This window comes from Ranitomeya imitator, chromosome 1 (genome assembly GCF_032444005.1).
Source record: "Ranitomeya imitator isolate aRanImi1 chromosome 1, aRanImi1.pri, whole genome shotgun sequence".
Classification (NCBI taxonomy): Eukaryota; Metazoa; Chordata; class Amphibia; order Anura; family Dendrobatidae; genus Ranitomeya; species Ranitomeya imitator.
Window position 1 is genome coordinate 876074516 of NC_091282.1, and position 24438 is coordinate 876098953.

Below are 24438 nucleotides of genomic sequence, written 5' to 3' on the forward strand. Positions count from 1 at the left end.
ACCACTTCTCCTGTTCTGTATATATACTCTGCACAGTACCGCTCCTCCTGTCCTGTATATATACACTGCACAGTACCACTCCTCCTGTCCTGTATATATACTCTGCACAGTACCGCTCCTCCTGTCCTGTATATATACACTGCACAGTACCGCTCCTCCTGTCCTGTATATATACTCTTCACAGTACCACTCCTCCTGTCCTGTATATATACACTGCACAGTACCACTCCTCCTGTCCTGTATATATACACTGCACAGTACCACTTCTCCTGTGCTGTATATATACACTGCACAGTACCACTCCTCCTGTCCTGTATATATACACTGCACAGCACCACTTCTCATGTCCTGTATAGATACACTGCATAGTACCAATCCTCTGTATATATACACTGCACCGCTCCTCTTGTCCTGTATATATACACTGCACAGTACCACTCCTCCTGTCCTGTATATATACACTACACAGTACCAATTCTTCTCTCCTGTATATATACATTGCACAACACCACTTTTCCTGCCCTGTATATATACAGTACACTGCACAACACCACTTCTCCTGTCCTGTGTATATACACTGCACAACACCACTTCTCCTGTCCTGTATATATACACTGCACAGTACCACTTTTCCTGTCCTGTATGTATACACAGCACAGCACCACTTCTTCTGACCTGTATATACACTGTACAGCACCACTTCTCCTGTTCTGAATATATACTCTGCACAGTACCGCTCCTCCTGTCCTGTATATATACACTGCACAGTACCACTCCTCCTGTCCTGTATATATACTCTGCACAGTACCGCTCCTCCTGTCCTGTATATATACACTGCACAGTACCGCTCCTCCTGTCCTGTATATATATACACTGCACAGCACCACTCCTCCTGCCCTGTATATATACACTGCACAGTACCACTTATCCTGTTCTGTATATATACAATGTACAGCACCACTTCTCCTGTTCTGTATATATACACTGCACAGTACCACTTCTCCTGTCCTGTATATAAACACTGCACAGTACAACTTTTCCTGTCCTGTATATTTACACTGCACAGTACCGCTTCTCCTGTCCTGTGTATATACACTGCACAGTACCACTCCTCCTGTCCTGTATATATACACTGCACAGTACCACTCCCCTCCTGTCCTGTATATATACACTGCACAGTACCACTCCCCTGTATATATGCACTGCACAGTACCACTCCCCCTGTCCTGTATATATACACTGCACAATAACACTTCTCCTTTCCCGTATATATACACTGCACAGTACCACTTCTCCTGTCCCGTATATAGGCACTGTACAGTACCACTTCTCCTGTCCTGTATATATGCACTGCACGGTACTACTCCTCCTGTCCTGTATAAATACACTGCACAGTACCACTTCTCCTGTCCTGTATATATACACTGCACAGTACCGCTCCTCCTGTCCTGTATAAATACACTGCACAGTACCCCTTCTGCTGTCCTGTATATATACACTGCACAGTACCACTCCTCCTGTCCTGTATATATACACTGCACAGTACCACTCCTCCTGTCCTGAATATATACACTGCACAGTACCACTCCTCCTGTCCTGTATATATACACTGTACAGTACCACTCCTCCTGTCCTGTATATATACACTGCACAGTACCACTCCTCCTGTCCTGAATATATACACTGTACAGTACCACTTCTCCTGTCCTGTATATATACACTGCACAGTACCACTTCTCCTGCCCTGTATACATGCACTGTACAGTACCCCTTCTCCTGTCCTGTATATATACACTGCACAGTAACACTCCTCTTGTCCTGTATATATACACTGTACAGTACCACTCCTCCTGCCCTGTATATATACACTGCACAGTACCACTCCTCCTGTCCTGTATATATACACTGTACAGTACCACTCCTCCTGCCCTCAATAAATGCACTGCACAGTACCACTTCTCCTGCCCTGTATCTATACACTGTACAGTACAACTTCTCCTGTCCTGTATATATACACTGTACAGTACCACTCCTCCTGTATATATGCACTGTACAGTACCACTCCTCCTGTCCTGTGTATATACACTGCACAGTACCACTTCTCCTGCCCTGTATATATACACTGCACAGTACCACTTCTACTGCCCTGTATATATACACTGTACAGTACCACTCCTCCAGTCCTGTGTATATACACTGCACAGTACCACTTCTCCTGTCCTGTATATATACACTGTACAGTACCACTCCTCCTGCCCTATATATATATACACTGTACAGTACCACTTCTCCTGTCCTGTATATATACACTGCACAATACCACTTCTCCTGTCCCGTATATATGCACTGCACAGTACCACTCCTCCTGTCCTGTATAAATACACTGCACAGTACCACTCCTCCTGCCCTGTATATATACACTGCACAGTACCACTCCTCCTGTCCTGTATATATACACTGCACAGTACCACTTCTCCTGTCATGTATATATGCACTGTACAGTACCATTTCTCCTGTCCTGTATATATACACTGCACAGTACCACTTCTCCTGTCCTGTATATATACACTGTACAGTCCCACTTCTCCTGTACTGTATATATACACTGTACAGTACCACTCCTCCTGCCCTGTATAAATACACTGCACAGTACCACTTCTCCTGCCCTGTATCTATACACTGCACAGTACCAATCCTCCTGTATATATGCACTGTACAGTACCACTCCTCCTGTCCTGTATATATACACTGCACAGTACCACTCCTCCTGCCCTGTATCTATACACTGCACAGTACCACTCCTCCTGTATATATACACTGTACAGTACCACTCCTCCTGTATATATGCACTGCACAGTACCACTCCTCCTGCCCTGTATAAATACACTGCACAGTACCACTTCTCCTGCCCTGTATCTATACACTGCACAGTACCACTCCTCCTGTATATATACACTGTACAGTACCACTCCTCCTGTATATATGCACTGTACAATACCACTCCTCCTGTCCTGTGTATATACACTGCACAGTACCACTTCTCCTGCCCTGTATAAATACACTGCAGAGTACCACTCCTCCTGTCCTGTATATATACACTGTACAGTACCACTCCTCCTGTCCTGTGTATATACACTGCACAGTACCACTTCTACTGCCCTGTATATATACACTGTACAGTACCACTCCTCCTGTCCTGTGTATATACACTGCACAGTACAACTTCTCCTGTCCTGTATATATACACTGTACAGTACCACTCCTCCTGCCCTATATATATACACTGTACAGTACCACTTCTCCTGTCCTGTATATATACACTGCACAGTACCACTTCTCCTGTCCTGTATATATACACTGCACAGTACCACTTCTCCTGTCCCGTATATATGCACTGCACAGTACCACTCCTCCTGTCCTGTATAAATACGCTGCACAGTACCACTCCTCCTGCCCTGTATGTATACACTGCACAGTACCACTCCTCCTGTCCTGTATATATACACTGCACAGTACCACTTCTCCTGTCCTGTATATATGCACTGTACAGTACCACTTCTCCTGTCCTGTATATATACACTGCACAGTACCACTCCCCTCCTGTCCTGTATATATACACTGCACAGTACCACTTCTCCTGTCCTGTATATATACACTGCACAGTACCGCTCCTCCTGTCCTGTATATATACACTGCACAGTACCACTTCTGTCCTGTATATACACTGTACAGTACCACTTCTCCTGTCCTGTATATATACACTGTACAGTACCACTTCTCCTGTCCTGTATATATACACTGCACAGTACCACTTCTCCTGTCCTGTATATATACACTGTACAGTACCACTCCTCCTGCCCTATATAAATACACTGCACAGTACCACTCCTCCTGTCCTGTGTATATACACTGCACAGTACCACTCCTCCTGTCCTGTATATATACACTGCACAGTACCACTCCTCCTCTCCTGTATATATACACTGCACAGTACCACTCCTCCTGTCCTGTATATGTACACTGCACAGTACCACTCCCCCTGTCCTGTATATATACACACTGCACAATACCACTTCTCCTGTCCTGTATATATGCACTGCACAGTACCACTCCTCCTGCCCTGTATAAATCCACTGCACAGTACCACTTCTCCTGTCCCGTATATATGCACTGCACAGTACCACTCCTCCTGCCCTGTATATATACACTGCACAGTACCACTCCTCCTGTCCTGTATATATACACTGCACAGTACCACTTCTCCTGTCCTGTATATATGCACTGTACAGTACCACTTCTCCTGTCCTGTATATATACACTGCACAGTACCACTTCTCCTGTCCTGTATATATACACTGTACAGTCCCACTTCTCCTGTCCTGTATATATACACTGTACAGTACCACTCCTCCTGCCCTGTATAAATACACTGCACAGTACCACTTCTCCTGCCCTGTATCTATACACTGCACAGTACCAATCCTCCTGTATATATGCACTGTACAGTACCACTCCTCCTGTCCTGTATATATACACTGCACAGTACCACTCCTCCTGCCCTGTATCTATACACTGCACAGTACCACTCCTCCTGTATATATACACTGTACAGTACCACTCCTCCTGTATATATGCACTGCACAGTACCACTCCTCCTGCCCTGTATAAATACACTGCACAGTACCACTTCTCCTGCCCTGTATCTATACACTGCACAGTACCACTCCTCCTGTATATATACACTGTACAGTACCACTCCTCCTGTATATATGCACTGTACAGTACCACTCCTCCTGTCCTGTGTATATACACTGCACAGTACCACTTCTCCTGCCCTGTATAAATACACTGCACAGTACCACTCCTCCTGTCCTGTATATATACACTGTACAGTACCACTCCTCCTGTCCTGTGTATATACACTGCACAGTACCACTTCTCCTGCCCTGTATATATACACTGCACAGTACCACTTCTACTGCCCTGTATATATACACTGTACAGTACCACTCCTCCTGTCCTGTGTATATACACTGCACAGTACAACTTCTCCTGTCCTGTATATATACACTGTACAGTACCACTCCTCCTGCCCTATATATATACACTGTACAGTACCACTTCTCCTGTCCTGTATATATACACTGCACAATACCACTTCTCCTGTCCCGTATATATGCACTGCACAGTACCACTCCTCCTGTCCTGTATAAATACGCTGCACAGTACCACTCCTCCTGCCCTGTATGTATACACTGCACAGTACCACTCCTGCTGTCCTGTATATATACACTGCACAGTACCACTTCTCCTGTCCTGTATATATGCACTGTACAGTACCACTTCTCCTGTCCTGTATATATACACTGCACAGTACCACTCCTCCTGTCCTGTATATATACACTGCACAGTACCACTTCTCCTGTCCTGTATATATACACTGCACAGTACCACTCCTCCTGTCCTGTATATATACACTGCACAGTACCACTTCTCCTGTCCTGTATATATACACTGCACAGTACCGCTCCTCCTGTCCTGTATATATACACTGCACAGTACCACTCCTCCTGTCCTGTATATATACACTGTACAGTACCACTTCTCCTGTCCTGTATATATACACTGCACAGTACCACTCCTCCTGTCCTGTATATATACACTGCACAGTACCACTTCTGTCCTGTATATACACTGTACAGTACCACTTCTCCTGTCCTGTATATATACACTGCACAGTACCACTCCTCCTGTCCTGTATATATACACTGCACAGTACCACTTCTCCTGTCCTGTATATATACACTGCACAGTACCACTTCTCCTGTCCTGTATATATACACTGCACAGTACCACTCCTCCTGTCCTGTATATATGCACTGTACAGTACCACTTCTCCTGTCCTGTATATATACACTGCACAGTACCACTTCTGTCCTGTATATACACTGTACAGTACCACTTCTCCTGTCCTGTATATATACACTGTACAGTACCACTTCTCCTGTCCTGTATATATACACTGCACAGTACCACTTCTGTCCTGTATATACACTGTACAGTACCACTTCTCCTGTCCTGTATATATACACTGCACAGTACCACTCCTCCTGTCCTGTATATATGCACTGTACAGTACCACTTCTCCTGTCCTGTATATATACACTGCACAGTACCACTCCTCCTGTCCTGTATATATACACTGCACAGTACCACTTCTCCTGTCCTGTATATATACACTGCACAGTACCGCTCCTCCTGTCCTGTATATATACACTGCACAGTACCACTTCTGTCCTGTATATACACTGTACAGTACCACTTCTCCTGCCCTATATAAATACACTGCACAGTACCACTCCTCCTGTCCTGTGTATATACACTGCACAGTACCACTCCTCCTGTCCTGTATATATACACTGCACAGTACCACTCCTCCTCTCCTGTATATATACACTGCACAGTACCACTCCTCCTGTCCTGTATATGTACACTGCACAGTACCACTCCCCCTGTCCTGTATATATACACACTGCACAATACCACTTCTCCTGTCCTGTATATATGCACTGCACAGTACCACTCCTCCTGCCCTGTATATATACACTGCACAATGCAACTCCTCCTGCCCGGTATAAATGCACTGCACAGTACTACTCCTCCTGCCCTGTGTATGAACCATGCACAGTAACACTTCTCCTGTTCTGTATATATACACTGCACAGTACCACTTCACCTGTATATATACACTGCACAGTACCACTCCTTCTGCCCTGTATAAATACACTGCACAGTACCACTTCTCCTCCTGTCCTGTATACAAACCCTGCACAGTAGCACTTCTCCTGTTCTGTATATATACACTGCACAGTACCACTTCGTCTGTATATATACACTGCACAGTTCCACTCCTCCTGTCCTGTATATATACACTGCACAGTACCACTCCTCCTGTCCTGTATATATACACTGCACAGTACCACTCCTCCTGTCCTGTATATATACACTGCACAGTACCACTCCTCCTGTCCTGTATGTATACACTGCACAGTACCACTTCGTCTGTATATATACACTGCACAGTTCCACTCCTCCTGTCCTGTATATATACACTGCACAGTACCACTCCTCCTGTCCTGTATATATACACTGCACAGGACCACTCCTCCTGTCCTGTATATATACACTACACAGTACCAATTCTTCTCTCCTGTATATATACATTGCACAACACCACTTTTCCTGCCCTGTATATATACAGTACACTGCACAACACCACTTCTCCTGTCCTGTGTATATACACTGCACAACACCACTTCTCCTGTCCTGTATATATACACTGCACAGTACCACTTTTCCTGTCCTGTATGTATACACAGCACAGCACCACTTCTTCTGACCTGTATATACACTGTACAGCACCACTTCTCCTGTTCTGTATATATACTCTGCACAGTACCGCTCCTCCTGTCCTGTATATATGCACTGCACAGTACCACTCCTCCTGCCCTGTATAAATACACTCCACAGTACCACTTCTCCTGTCCCGTATATATGCACTGCACAGTACCGCTCCTCCTGTCCTGTATATATACACTGCACAATGCCACTCCTCCTGCCCGGTATAAATGCACTGCACAGTACTACTCCTCCTGCCCTGTGTATAAACCATGCACAGTAACACTTCTCCTGTTCTGTATATATACACTGCACAGTACCACTTCACCTGTATATATACACTGCACAGTACCACTCCTTCTGCCCTGTATAAATACACTGCACAGTACCACTTCTCCTCCTGTCCTGTATACAAACCCTGCACAGTAGCACTTCTCCTGTTCTGTATATATACACTGCACAGTACCACTTCGTCTGTATATATACACTGCACAGTTCCACTCCTCCTGTCCTGTATATATACACTGCACAGTACCACTCCTCCTGTCCTGTATATATACACTGCACAGTACCACTCCTCCTGTCCTGTATGTATACACTGCACAGTACCACTTCGTCTGTATATATACACTGCACAGTTCCACTCCTCCTGTCCTGTATATATACACTGCACAGTACCACTCCTCCTGTCCTGTATATATACACTGCACAGGACCACTCCTTCTGTCCTGTATATATACACTACACAGTACCACTCCTCCTGTCCTGTATATATACACTGCACAGCACCACTCTTCCTGTCCTGTATGTATACACTGCACAGTACCACTTCTCCTGTCCTGTGTATATACACTGCACAACACCACTTCTCCTGTCCTGTATATATACACTGCACAGTACCACTTTTCCTGTCCTGTATGTATACACAGCACAGCACCACTTCTTCTGACCTGTATATACACTGTACAGCACCACTTCTCCTGTTCTGTATATATACTCTGCACAGTACCGCTCCTCCTGTCCTGTATATATACACTGCACAGTACCACTCCTCCTGTCCTGTATATATACTCTGCACAGTACCGCTCCTCCTGTCCTGTATATATACACTGCACAGTACCGCTCCTCCTGTCCTGTATATATACTCTTCACAGTACCACTCCTCCTGTCCTGTATATATACACTGCACAGTACCACTCCTCCTGTCCTGTATATATACACTGCACAGTACCACTTCTCCTGTGCTGTATATATACACTGCACAGTACCACTCCTCCTGTCCTGTATATATACACTGCACAGCACCACTTCTCATGTCCTGTATAGATACACTGCATAGTACCAATCCTCTGTATATATACACTGCACCGCTCCTCTTGTCCTGTATATATACACTGCACAGTACCACTCCTCCTGTCCTGTATATATACACTACACAGTACCAATTCTTCTCTCCTGTATATATACATTGCACAACACCACTTTTCCTGCCCTGTATATATACAGTACACTGCACAACACCACTTCTCCTGTCCTGTGTATATACACTGCACAACACCACTTCTCCTGTCCTGTATATATACACTGCACAGTACCACTTTTCCTGTCCTGTATGTATACACAGCACAGCACCACTTCTTCTGACCTGTATATACACTGTACAGCACCACTTCTCCTGTTCTGTATATATACTCTGCACAGTACCGCTCCTCCTGTCCTGTATATATACACTGCACAGTACCACTCCTCCTGTCCTGTATATATACTCTGCACAGTACCGCTCCTCCTGTCCTGTATATATACACTGCACAGTACCGCTCCTCCTGTCCTGTATATAAACTCTTCACAGTACCACTCCTCCTGTCCTGTATATATACACTGCACAGTACCACTCCTCCTGTCCTGTATATATACACTGCACAGTACCACTTCTCCTGTGCTGTATATATACACTGCACAGTACCACTCCTCCTGTCCTGTATATACAGTGGGGCAAAAAAGTATTTAGTCAGTCAGCAATAGTGCAAGTTCCACCACTTAAAAAGATGAGAGGCGTCTGTAATTTACATCATAGATAGACCTCAACTATGGGAGACAAACTGAGAAAAAAAAATCCAGAAAATCACATTGTCTGTTTTTTTATCATTTTATTTGCATATTATGGTGGAAAATAAGTATTTGGTCAGAAACAAACAATCAAGATTTCTGGCTCTCACAGACCTGTAACTTCTTCTTTAAGAGTCTCCTCTTTCCTCCACTCATTACCTGTAGTAATGGCACCTGTTTAAACTTGTTATCAGTATAAAAAGACACCTGTGCACACCCTCAAACAGTCTGACTCCAAACTCCACTATGGTGAAAACTAAAGAGCTGTCAAAGGACACCAGAAACAAAATTGTAGCCCTGCACCAGGCTGGGAAGACTGAATCTGCAATAGCCAACCAGCTTGGAGTGAAGAAATCAACAGTGGAAGCAATAATTAGAAAATGGAAGACATACAAGACCACTGATAATCTCCCTCGATCTGGGGCTCCACGCAAAATCCCACCCCGTGGGGTCAGAATGATCACAAGAACGGTGAGCAAAAATCCCAGAACCACGTGGGGGGACCTACTGAATGAACTGCAGAGAGCTGGGACCAATGTAACAAGGCCTACCATAAGTAACACACTACGCCACCATGGACTCAGATCCTGCAGTGCCAGACGTGTCCCACTGCTTAAGCCAGTACATGTCCGGGCCCGTCTGAAGTTTGCTAGAGAGCATTTGAATGATCCAGAGGAGTTTTGGGAGAATGTCCTATGGTCTGATGAAACCAAACTGGAACTGTTTGGTAGAAACACAACTTGTCGTGTTTGGAGGAAAAAGAATACTGAGTTGCATCCATCAAACACCATACCTACTGTAAAACATGGTGGTGGAAACACCATGCTTTGGGGCTGTTTCTCTGCAAAGGGGCCAGGACAACTGATCCGGGTACATGAAAGAATGAATGGGGCCATGTATCGTGAGATTTTGAGTGCAAACCTCCTTCCATCAGCAAGGGCATTGAAGATGAAACGTGGCTGGGTCTTTCAACATGACAATAATCCAAACGCACACCGCCAGGGCAATGAAGGAGTGGCTTCGTAAGAAGCATTTTAAGGTCCTGGAGTGGCCTAGCCAGTCTCCAGATCTCAACCCTATAGAAAACCTTTGGAGGGAGTTGAAAGTCCGTGTTGCCAAGCGAAAAGCCAAAAACATCACTGCTCTAGAGGAGATCTGCATGGAGGAATGGGCCAACATACCAACAACAGTGTGTGGCAACCTTGTGAAGACTTACAGTAAACGTTTGACCTCTGTCATTGCCAACAAAGGATATATTACAAAGTATTGAGATGAAATTTTGTTTCTGACCAAATACTTATTTTCCACCATAATATGCAAATAAAATGATAAAAAAACAGACAATGTGATTTTCTGGATTTTTTTTTCTCAGTTTGTCTCCCATAGTTGAGGTCTACCTATGATGTAAATTACAGACGCCTCTCATCTTTTTAAGTGGTGGAACTTGCACTATTGCTGACTGACTAAATACTTTTTTGCCCCACTGTATACACTGCACAGCACCACTTCTCATGTCCTGTATAGATACACTGCATAGTACCAATCCTCTGTATATATACACTGCACCGCTCCTCTTGTCCTGTATATATACACTGCACAGTACCACTTCTCCTGTTCTGTATATATACTCTGCACAGTACCACTTCTCCAGTCCTGTATATATACACTGCACAGTACCACTTCTCATGTCCTGTATAAATACACTGCACAGTACCAATCCCCTGTATATATACACTGCACCGCTCCTCCTGTCCTGTATAAATACACTGCACGGTACCACTTCTCCTGTTCTGTATATATACTCTGCACAGTACCGCTCCTCCTGTCCTGTATATATACACTGCACAGTACCACTTCGTCTGTATATATACACTGCACAGTACCACTTCTCCTGTCCTGTATGTATACACTGCACAGTACCACTTCGTCTGTATATATACACTGCACAGTTCCACTCCTCCTGTCCTGTATATATACACTGTACAGCACCACTCCTCCTGTCCTGTATATACACCGTACAGTACCCCTCCTCCTGTCCTGTATATATACACTGTACAGCACCACTTCTCCTGTCCTGTATATATACACTGTACAGCACCACTTCTCCTGTCCTGTATATATACACTACACAGTACCACTCCTCCTGTCCTGTATATATACACTGTACAGTACCACTCCTCCTGTCCTGTATATATACACTGCACAGCACCACTTCTCATGTCCTGTATATATACACTGTACAGCACCACTTCTCCTGTCCTGTATATATACACTGTACAGCACCACTTCTCCTGTCCTGTATATATACACTACACAGTACCACTCCTCCTGTCCTGTATATATACACTGCACAGTACCACTCCTCCTGTCCTGTATATATACACTGCACAGCACCACTTCTCATGTCCTGTATAGATACACTGCACGGTACCACTCCTCCTGTATATATACACTGCACCGCTCCTCCTGTCCTGTATAAATACACTGCACAGTACCACTTCTCCTGTTCTGTATATATACTCTGCACAGTACCGCTCCTCCTGTCCTGTATATATACACTGCACAGTACCGCTCCTCCTGTCCTGTATAAATACACTGCACAGTACCACTTCTCCTGTTCTGTATATATACTTTGCACATTACCACTTCTCCTGTCCTGTATATATATACATTGCACAGTACCACTCCTCCTGTCCTGTATATATACAATGTACAGCACCACTTCTCCTGTTCTGTATATATACACTGCACAGTACTACTCCTCCTGTCCTGTATATATACACTGCACAGTACCACTCCTCCTGTCCTGTATATATACACTGCACAGCACCACTTCTCCTGTCCTGTATATATACACTGTACAGTACCACTTCTCCTGTCCTGTATATATACACTGCACAGTACCACTTCTCCTGTCCTCTATATATACACTGCACAGTACCACTCCGCCTGTCCTGTATATATACACTGCACAGTACCACTCCTCCTGTCCTGAATATATACACTGCAGAGCACCACTTCTCCTGTCCTCTATATATACACTGTACAGTACCACTCCTCCTGTCCTGTATATACACTGCACAGCACCACTTCTCCTGTCCTGTATATATACACTGCACAGTACCACTTCTCCTGTCCTGTATATATACACTGCACAGTACCACTTCTCCTGTCCTCTATATATACACTGCACAGTACCACTCCGCCTGTCCTGTATATATACACTGCACAGTACCACTCCTCCTGTTCTGAATATATACACTGCACAGCACCACTTCTCCTGTCCTCTATATATACACTGTACAGTACCACTCCTCCTGTCCTGTATATATACACTGCACAGCACCACTTCTCCTGTCCTGTATATATACACTGAACAGAACCACTTCTCCTGTCCTGTATATATACACTGCACAGTACCACTTCTCTTGTCCTGTATATATACACTGCACAGTACCACTTCTCCTGTCCTGTATATATACACTGCACAGTACCACTCCTCCTGTCCTGTATATGTACACTGCACAGTACTACTACTCCTGTCCTGTATATACACTGCACAGTACCACTTTTCATGTCCTGTATATATACACTGCACAGTACCACTTCTTCTGACCTGTATATACACTGTACAGCACCAGTTCTCCTGTTCTGTATATATACACTGCACAGTACTACTTCTCCTGCCCTGTATAGATACACTGCACGGTACTATTACTCCTGTCCTGTATATATACACTGCACAGTACCAATTCTTCTCTACTGTATATATACACTGCACAGTACTAATTCTTGTCTACTGTATATATGCACTGCACAGTACTACTTCTCCTATCTGGTGTATATACACAGCATAGTACTGCTTCACTTGTCCTGTATATATGCACTGCACAGTACAATTTATCCTGTAATGTGTATATATATATATATATATATATATATATATATATATATATATATATATATATATATATACAGGTCCTTCTCAAAAAATTAGCATATAGTGTTAAATTTCATTATTTACCATAATGTAATGATTACAATTAAACTTTCATATATTATAGATTCCTTATCCACCAACTGAAATTTGTCAGGTCTTTTATTGTTTTAATACTGATGATTTTGGCATACAACTCCTGATAACCCAAAAAACCTGTCTCAATAAATTAGCATATCAAGAAAAGGTTCTCTAAACGACCTATTACCCTAATCTTCTGAATCAACTAATTAACTCTAAACACATGCAAAAGATACCTGAGGCTTTTATAAACTCCCTGCCTGGTTCATTACTCAAAACCCCCATCATGGGTAAGACTAGCGACCTGACAGATGTCAAGAAGGCCATCATTGACACCCTCAAGCAAGAGGGTAAGACCCAGAAAGAAATTTCTCAACAAATAGGCTGTTCCCAGAGTGCTGTATCAAGGCACCTCAATGGTAAGTCTGTTGGAAGGAAACAATGTGGCAGAAAACGCTGTACAACGAGAAGAGGAGACCGGACCCTGAGGAAGATTGTGGAGAAGGACCGATTCCAGACCTTGGGGAACCTGAGGAAGCAGTGGACTGAGTCTGGTGTGGAAACATCCAGAGCCACCGTGCACAGGCGTGTGCAGGAAATGGGCTACAGGTGCCGCATTCCCCAGGTAAAGCCACTTTTGAGCTACAGAGAAGCAGCACTGGACTGTTGCTAAGTGGTCCCAAGTACTTTTTTCTGATGAAAGCAAATTTTGCATGTCATTCGGAAATCAAGGTGCCAGAGTCTGGAGGAAGACTGGGGAGAAGGAAATGCCAAAATGCCTGAAGTCCAGTGTCAAGTACCGACAGTCAGTGATGGTGTGGGGTGCCATGTCAGCTGCTGGTGTTGGTCCACTGTGTTTCATCAAGGGCAGGGTCAATGCAGCTAGCTATCAGGAGATTTTGGAGCACTTCATGCTTCCATCGGCTGAAATGCTTTATGGAGATGAAGATTTCATTTTTCAGCACGACCTGGCACCTGCTCACAGTGCCAAAACCACTGGTAAATGGTTTACTGACCATGGTATTACTGTGCTCAATTGGCCTGCCAACTCTCCTGACCTGAACCCCATAGAGAATCTGTGGGATATTGTGAAGAGAAAGTTGAGAGACGCAAGACCCAACACTCTGGATGAGCTTAAGGCCGCTATTGAAGCATCCTGGGCCTCCATAACATCTCAGCAGTGTCACAGGCTGATTGCCTCCATGCCACGCCGCATTGAAGCAGTCATTTCTGCCAAAGGATTCCCGACCAAGTATTGAGTGCATAACTGAACATTATTATTTGTTGGTTTTTTTGTTTGTTATTAAAAAACACTTTTATTTGATTGGATGGGTGAAATATGCTAATTTATTGAGACAGGTTTTTTGGGTTATCAGGAGTTGTATGCCAAAATCATCAGTATTAAAACAATAAAAGACCTGACAAATTTCAGTTGGTGGATAATGAATCTATAATATATGAAAGTTTAATTGTAATCATTACATTATGGTAAATAATGAAATTTAACACTATATGCTAATTTTTTGAGAAGGACCTGTATATACTACACAGTACCATTTCTCCTGTCCTGTTTGCTGTGTGTAAATCTCAATATCTGCTCTTATTCTCTACTAGATGGTGGCCCGATTCTAACGTATCAGGTATTCTAGAATATGTAGGTGGTATATAGCACAGGCTACGTACTATATTGCACAGTGACGTAGTAAAGGCTAGGTTCACATTGCGTTAGTGGGTGTCCGCTAACGGACTCCGTTACATGGCGCAATTGTCGCAATTAACGCTATGTAACGGATCCATTAGCGCACCCATTGACTGCAATGTGCTAACGGATCGCTAACGCATCGTAAACGTATGCCATTTTTGGCATGCGTCTGGAATGTGCCGTTAGTTTGCTTGCAGCATTCAGGGTCAGTTCCTCGCTAGCGCAGATCGGGCATCTGCGCTAGCGGGATTGCTGAACGCAATCCCTTTTTGGACATTGCGTTAATGCAATCCATTAGCGGATCTGCTAAACGGATTGCACTAAAGCAATGTGAACCTAGCCTAACACAACCGACGTAGTATATAACATAGCTACGTAGTATATAACAGCTACGTAGTATGTAACACAGCCACATAGTATATAACATAGCCACATATTGTATTGCACAGGTATGTAGTACATTGGTCAGCCACGTAGTATATAGCAGAGACACGTAGTATATAACATAGCCACGTAGTATATTGTAGAGCCGCGTAGTATATTGTACAGGCACGTAGTATATTGCACAGCAACATAGTATATAACACAGTCACGTAGCGTATTGCACAGCTACGTAGTGTATTGCACAGCTATGTAGTATATTGGTCAGCGACATAGTATATAGCAGAGCCACGTAGTATATAACATAGCCACATAGTATATTGTAGAGGCACGTTTTATATTGCATAGCTACGTAGTATATTGCACAGCCACGTAGTATATAACAAAGCTACGTAGTATATTGCACAGTCGACGTAGTATATAACAGAACCGACACAGCCACATAGTATATTGCACAGCTACATAGTATATTGCACAGCTACGTAGTATTATGGACAGTCACGTTGTCTATTGCACAGTCACGTTGTATATTGCCCAGCTACATAGTATATAGCACAGAGATGTAGTATATAACAGAGTCCACGCAGTATGTAACACAGCCCACGTAGTATATAGCAATGTGGGCACTATATGAGTGGTTAAAAAAGACCTAAAATAAAAAATAAACATATACTCACCTTCCAAAGGCCCCTTGAAGTCCTGGTGCCTGTGTGCGGTGCACGTGGCAGCTTCCAGTCCCAGAGTTGGTATGAGCGCAGGACCTGTGATGACGTCGCGGTCACATGTCCGCGATATCATGGCAGGTCCTTCTCGCATAGCATCCTTGGCACCGGAACCAGCCGCTTGCACTGCTGAGGACAGCGCGCGACGTCAGAAGGTGAGAATAACCTTTTTTTTATTACTATTATTATTTGTAGCATTAGATCTTTTTACTATTGATGCTGCATGCGCATCATCAATAGTCACACAGCGTTAATAGCTGCATTACACCACGGTCTGTTAACGCTGGCATTAAACCTGTGTGAGCGCTCAGCGCTGACTGCAGGGCAGTAAAGCAGCGGCCATTTCGCTGTCAGACTATGGCCATCGCTGATTGGTTGTGGCAATGGTCGTGGGTAGGGTTGAGCGACTTTTCTTTTTATAGGATCGGGTCGGGTTTCACGAAACCCGACTTTTTCAAAAGTCGGGTCGAGTGAAATCGGCCGATCCTATAGAAAAGTCGGGGTCGGGGTCGGCCGAAACACGAAACCCAATGCAGTGCATTGGGTTTCTAATGGTTCCCAGGGTCTGAAGGAGAGGAAACTCTCCTTCAGGCCCTGGGATCCATATTTAAGTGTAAAATAAAAAATATTGATATACTTACCTATGGACGCGCCCTGGTTCTCACCGGCAACCTTCCTTCCTAAGAATGAGCGCCTGAAGGACCTTCGATGTTTAAGATATCGGGAATCGGTATCGGAATTCATATTTAAGTGTAAAATAAAGAATAAAAATAAAAAAATATTGATATACTCACCCTCGGACGCGCCCTGGTTCTCACCGGCAGCCTTCCTTCCTAAGAATGAGCGACTGAAGGGCCTTCAATGACGTCGCGGCTTGTGATTGGTCACGTGAGCGGTCACATGGGCGTCACGCGACCAATCACAAGCCTCGACGTCATCTAAGGTCCTTCAGGCACTGATTCTTAGGAAGGAAGGCTGCGGGTTAGAACCAGGGCGCGTCCGAGGGGGAGTATATACCTATTAGGAATATACTCACCCTCGGACGCGCCCTCGGACGCTTCCTTCCTAAGAATTAGCACCTGAAGGACCTTAGATGACGTTGCGGCTTGTGATTGGTCGCGTGACGCCCATGTGACCGCTCACGCGACCAATCACAAGCCGCGACGTCATCGAAGGCCCTTCAGTCGCTCATTCTTAGGAAGGAAGGCTGCCGGTGAGAACCAGGGCGCGTCCGAGGGTGAGTATATCAATATTTTTTTATTTTTATTCTTTATTTTACACTTAAATATGAATTCCGATACCGATTCCCGATATCTTAAACATATCGGAACTCAGTATCGGAATTCCGATTCCAGATCAGAAGATCGCCGACCTCATGGCCGACCCCACACAGGGGTCGGGTTTCATGAAACCCGACTTTGCCAAAAGTCAGCGACTTCTGAATCTGGCCGACCCATTTCGCTCAACCATAGTCGTGGGTGTTTTGCCACGACCAATCAGCGACTTGGATTTCCATGACAGACAGAGGCCGTGACCAATGAATATCTATGACAGACAGACAGACAGACGGAAGTGACCTTTAGACAATTATATAGTAGATAAGTAAACACTACATTGTACCTCTTCTCCTGTTCCTGTATGCCAGGTATAATTTTTAGTATTATTATATACTTTGCACAGTACTACCCAATGGTGGGCCTATATCCGTTTTCTTTTCCGAACTCTCCCAAAGTCCCAAAACACAATGATGAGAATATTGAGAATATGATTTCTTGTGTCTAAAGTATCTAGATCCTCACTTTTCTTATCCATGTAGCAAAGCTCCAAGCTTCATGAGACAAGTGCACGCACAACACTTGGCAGCCGTTGTTACATGCCTCTCACTAAATGAACAAGCATCTACAGTCTATCATGTTTCTGGTTAACATTATTGTAATGTCAGAAGCATTAGCAGTCACACAATATGTTTATTCAGCTTTATGTGAGCAATCATGTGCAAAGCTCCAGGGAAGATGTGCAGTTGTTTCTTTATTCCTTCTTTGATGTGTTTCTTGGATGATGTGAGTTCTAAAAAAGATGAAAAGTCTCCTTCAACTTATCTCTTATTTTAAAAAAAAATGACCTTCCCATGTGAAATCAGAGCCATCTACGCAAGCAGTGGAAGGACCACATAGCTCACATTTTAGACTCTCCTGTGTATGCTACACGTGGTATGGACATACAGGTTATTGGGTGTTGATTGCAAGTGAGTGATCTTGGATTATGTCCACCGATGCACGTTTTTTCCCACGAAGGCTACAAGATCAGCAATCATTTGCCAGACCACAAAACCAATTATGAGTCATTTAAGAATGTTGTGTGAATCCAGGCCTCATTAATGCTGTCTAATGCTGAATACTGTATTACTTGTACTCGCTGCAGATTATTACTATATTATTTTATTCCAAATTAATGATATCATCACAGACAGCATTAAATTATAAGTGTATTGACATTGCTGGTGTGTACTTGTAACTCATTATTGCTTTTAAAAATAACATGAAATAAAACCAGTACAACTCCACAATTAAAGAGGGATTTGGGGAATCTTAACACGTAACTGCAACATGATGTACAGTATTATATATATATATATATATATATATATATATATATATAGCCATAGAGAAAAATTAAAATCCATAAAGACATTTCCAGAGAGGTGACACATCACCCTCACATTGATCATATCGGATTTATTATAAGTGGCGAGTGAGAGAGCTCTGACACTTCAACTTCCATTGCAGTACAACCTCACAATAAACAAATGTTATTAATTATAACTGGAGAAGTGAGAGCTGACACTTCAACCTCCATTGAAGTAAGGGTCTCCTGTAGTGACCAGGTAATTACAGACAAAATCTGCTCTGGCAACCAGCCACCATGACTTGGATAAGTTCTGTACACTTCCAAAGCAAGAACCTCCTCTATTCAAATCACCAGGGGTTTGCATCTATCTGATATTTATGGGAGATATATTTTTGACATCATAGCGAAGGGCCAAACACAACGCATTCACTCACATCACAGTAAAGCTATTCTATCACTTAGATAGATGATGCTATCCATGCCATGTTTCTTCTCTATAGAAAGTTAAAATCACAATAGGAAGCATGATACCAGTATCTACCATCTGGGTCTGTGTATATATATATATATATATATATATATATATATATATATACAGTGGGACAAAAAAGTATTTAGTCAGTCAGCAATAGTGCAAGTTCCACCACTTAAAAAGATGAGAGGCGTCTGTAATTTACATCATAGGTAGACCTCAACTCTTTGAGACAAACTGAGAAAAAAAAATCAAGAAAATCACATTGCCTGTTTTTTTAACATTTTATTTGCATATTATGGTGGAAAATAAGTATTTGGTCAGAAACAAAATTTCATCTCAATACTTTGTAATATATCCTTTGTTGGCAATGACAGAGGTCAAACCTTTTCTGTAAGTCTTCACAAGGTTGCCACACACTGTTGTTGGTATGTTGGCCCATTCCTCCATGCAGATCTCCTCTAGAGCAGTGATGTTTTTGACTTTCAACTCCCTCCAAAGGTTTTCTATAGGGTTGAGATCTGGAGACTGGCTAGGCCACTCCAGGACCTTGAAATGCTTCTTACGAAGCCACTCCTTCATTGCCCTGGCGGTGTGCTTTGGATTATTGTCATGTTGAAAGACCCAGCCACGTTTCATCTTCAATGCCCTTGCTGATGGAAGGAGGTTTGCACTCAAAATCTCACGATACATGGCCCCATTCATTCTTTCATGTACCCGGATCAGTCATCCTGGCCCCTTTGCAGAGAAACAGCCCCAAAGCATGATGTTTCCACCACCATGCTTTACAGTAGGTATGGTGTTTGATGGATGCAACTCAGTATTCTTTTTCCTCCAAACACGACAAGTTGTGTTTCTACCAAACAGTTCCAGTTTGGTTTCATCAGACCATAGGACATTCTCCCAAAACTCCTCTGGATCATCCAAATGCTCTCTAGCAAACTTCAGACGGGCCCGGACATGTACTGGCTTAAGCAGTGGGACACGTCTGGCACTGCAGGATCTGAGTCCATGGTGGCGTAATGTGTTACTTATGGTAGGCCTTGTTACATTGGTCCCAGCTCTCTGCAGTTCATTCACTAGGTCCCCCCGCGTGGTTCTGGGATTTTTGCTCACCGTTCTTGTGATCATTCTGACCCCACGTGGTGGGATTTTGCGTGGAGCCCCAGATCGAGGGAGATTATCAGTGGTCTTGTATGTCTTCCATTTTCTAATTATTGCTCCCACTGTTGATTTCTTCACTCCAAGCTGGTTGGCTATTGCAGATTCAGTCTTCCCAGCCTGGTGCAGGGCTACAATTTTGTTTCTGGTGTCCTTTGACAGCTCTTTGGTCTTCACCATAGTGGAGTTTGGAGTCAGACTGTTTGAGGGTGTGCACAGGTGTCTTTTTATACTGATAACAAGTTTAAACAGGTGCCATTACTACAGGTAATGAGTGGAGGAAAGAGGAGACTCTTTAAGAAGAAGTTACAGGTCTGTGAGAGCCAGAAATCTTGATTGTTTGTTTCTGACCAAATACTTATTTTCCACCATAATATGCAAATAAAATGTTAAAAAAACAGACAATGTGATTTTCTGGATTTGTTTTCTCAGTTTGTCTCCCATAGTTGAGGTCTACCTATGATGTAAATTACAGACGCCTCTCATCTTTTTAAGTGGTGGAACTTGCACTATTGCTGACTGACTAAATACTTTTTTGCCCCACTGTATATACACAGCCTCTGGCAAAAATTAGGAGACCACTGCAAAATTTCATTTTCTCTGATTTTTCTCTTAATAGGTATATTTTGGAGTAAAATGTTTATAGTTCTTTATTCTATAAACTTCTGACAACATGTCTCCGAATTTCCAAGGGATACATTTTGTATTTTTTTTTCTGAAAAGGAGAAATGGTCAAAATTAAAAAAACAAACAGTGCTTTCAGACCTCAAATAATGCAAATAAAACAAGTTCATAATCATTTACAAACAACAATACTAATGTTTTATCTTAGGAAGAGTTCAGAAATCAATATTTTGTAGAATAACGATGTTTTTTAATCACAGCTTTCATGCGTCTCAGCATGCTTTCCACCAGTCTTTCACACTGTTTCTGGCACAGAAATGTAAGCAGTTCTTGATTATATTCCAGAGGTTTTCAATTGGGTTCTGGTCTGGAGATTGGGCTACCCATGGCAGGGTTTTGATGTGGTGGTCTATTAATTTTTGCCAGAGCTATATATGTCATGCGTACAGAGTGATATTAATAAAACTGTCAGGTAATGACTCAAGAAACAAGCCCTCACACAGCTCCATCAAAAGAAAATAAAATCTTATGTGTATTGGAAAATAGCAACACAAACAAAAAATGTTTTTGTAAACTTCTGAATTTCTTTTTACCACTTAATTAAAAAAAAGTTATGCAAGTTTTCATATTAACCTAATTGTACTAACCTGAGAATCTTGTTCATATTTCATTGTTATCATTCAATGAATGCTAGTTAAAGTCCAAAAACAAAATGGCAAAATTGTATTTTTTTTTACCATTTTATCCCACTTGGGATTTTTTCTTGTGGGTAACCGCTACCCACAATCCTTACCTCTGGGTGTGGTTACAGCCTATTTCTTGGAGGCTGTTGTTTGGCACATGGTCTGTATGTTGGGAGGGAGAAGGCCTGTGTGTTTGGCTCCAGACTCAGCCGGAGTACTGGACACTACCCCAGTCTGTGTGCCCACAGGCCTGGCGGAACAGAGCCCTGCTATGGACATTTGTATTTTGTTTGCCTGATCTAAAGGCTGTCTGTTTTCTGTTTTTGCTTTTGGGTTTAAAAAGCTATAAACCCATGAACTTTTAAAGGAACAAGCCTCCTGTTTTCCTCCCGTTGCACCCGAGTTGGTAAAACCCCCTACAGTATCCTCCTTTATACTAACTACACCGAATGGTCTCTATTTGTTAACAGTGGAAATCTCAGAGATCTAGACCAAATGCTTTTCAGTTTGTGGTTTCATAATAAACTGTATTAGAAACACTAAAGTTTTTTATTTGTATTCTTTCTCCCAGTTTTTATCTAATTTTTAAAAGGGTTATCAAGGTTGTTCTTAAACTAGGTCATCAATATCAAATAAGTGGGAGTTTGAAGAATGGTACACCCACCAATAAGCTGTTTGAAACTCCCACGGTAGCTATGTGTACCTAGTGTCCACGGCCAGAACAGTACAGCTCTATAAACAACCTTTCGGATGTACCACAGCACGTCTCTAACTCTCTTCAATAAGAGTTCAAATGCAATGCCCGAGAACTGCCATTATTCAGTGCTGTTATAGCTCTGTACTTGGGCACATATGGCCATCATAGCGGCAAACAACTGATCAGTGCTGGTGGCGAATAACAGACACCGATATGTTTAATATATCGATCAGGTTCTATGTTTCACCCCTTACCGACATCTGCTGTAAATGTATGGTGCAATTTGAGAACGAATGTCCAGAACAGCCTTAGAGGTGGAGCCCGTCACATACCTGACAGATAATGGTTATAATACACCGCCAACTATTTAAATACTGCTGTCAATCTGTGACTAGGGGTCGCGCTGTTCCATGCCACTATCAGCCCACCCACAAAATGAACAGCATTGAAACAAAGCACAGAAAACAGTGAGTGAATGGCATTTATTTTTGCAATTTCATTGCACTTTTTTGTCCCATTTTCCAGTACATTGTATGGTAAACTGAATGGTTTCATTCATAATTATAACTTGTTCAGCAAAAAAAAACAAGCTCTTATGCATTTATGTGGAAGAAGGGGAGGAAAAACACAAAAGCGAAAATTGTCTGTGTCAGGAAGGAGTTAAGGCGGTGGAAAAACAAGAATATTATTGCGCAAGTTTAGATCATGTGGTGTGTTTTTGAAATCCAGCGTGCTCTTGATATAATTTGTTTGTGGTATATTGGCAATCCCCCACATTACAAACTGGATAGCTTGTTGAAGTTCTGCTTGTAATCCTAATTTGTGGGAAGTTTGAACAGTGCCAGCAATAAAATAAAATAAAATCATAATACCTCACTGCTGCGCATCTTTGGCCTCTTCACTATAGGCCAAGACTTCTGACTGCATCCAGGCCTCGGAGTTCACTGTGGGTTAAAAGGTCGCAGCTCATGCCTTGATGTCACAAGGTCACTAACTTACACGTGTGATGTCCTATGAGGCCTGGATGTGGCAGGAAGGGTTGACCTACAGTGAAGGGGCTGTAGATGTGGTGCACAACAGCAGAAAGAAGAGGACCAGTGTTAGCCAAAGAGGTGTGCAATTACGTATTAGGTTTTTTTTAAACATCATACGTTCGTAAGTCGTATGTTCGTAAGTTGGATGTTCACGAGTCAGGCACTCTGTATTTTTCCCACTAATGCAAGGGTTACTCCCTGTTATAGCATATGACTAGGTTATACCATAACCCTAAGATCTTGATGCTGGAACCTCCTTTTTTCTACTTGTTTTTCCTGTGGCACCGCAAACTTTCTTTCCTCGGAGGTTAATATGGATGAGCTGACTTTTAAAAAAAATGTTCATAACCCTAAGATTGATCGGGATCTGAACCTCCTAAATGGCCCCATTGAAGACTTCAGGGATTATTCAGGCTTACCTCACGCGATACATTTTAGATTATGGATCCATTGTACTTGACAAAAACTATCTGCAATTAACCCATTGTCCATAAAGCAATGGTTAATCAATTGATGTTAAATCATATCATTATGAAGAAGTTAGTCGCTTATTTAAGATCTGACTTTACTTTTCTGATTTTTTTTCCTATTTTTGCAGTTTCTATAACTGGGAAACCCATGTTTCAACTTCAAACGCAAGTCCAAATTACCAAGTGATTGCAGAAAATTCATCTGGATTACTGTTTAAAAATAAGCGGGACAGGAAAATACTAAACGTGGATCCTAAGGTAAATATTTTTCTCCAAGCAAAGCGGCAATTTTCACTTCTCTTCTCACATTACCATATGTTTTAAGGATTCCGGACTGTTTTT

General features: G+C 42.8%; 1 protein-coding gene across 2 annotated transcripts in view; it reads left to right on the forward strand.

The window, feature by feature from the left end:
• CFAP299 (cilia and flagella associated protein 299) overlaps positions 1-24438 on the forward strand; it is a 967879-nt gene that overhangs the window by 919682 nt on the left and 23759 nt on the right. For both annotated transcript variants that reach the window (XM_069745705.1, XM_069745706.1), the window contains one exon: positions 24225-24354. In XM_069745705.1, the coding sequence (XP_069601806.1) occupies positions 24225-24354 (130 nt within the window). The remainder of the gene's footprint in view (positions 1-24224; positions 24355-24438) is intronic.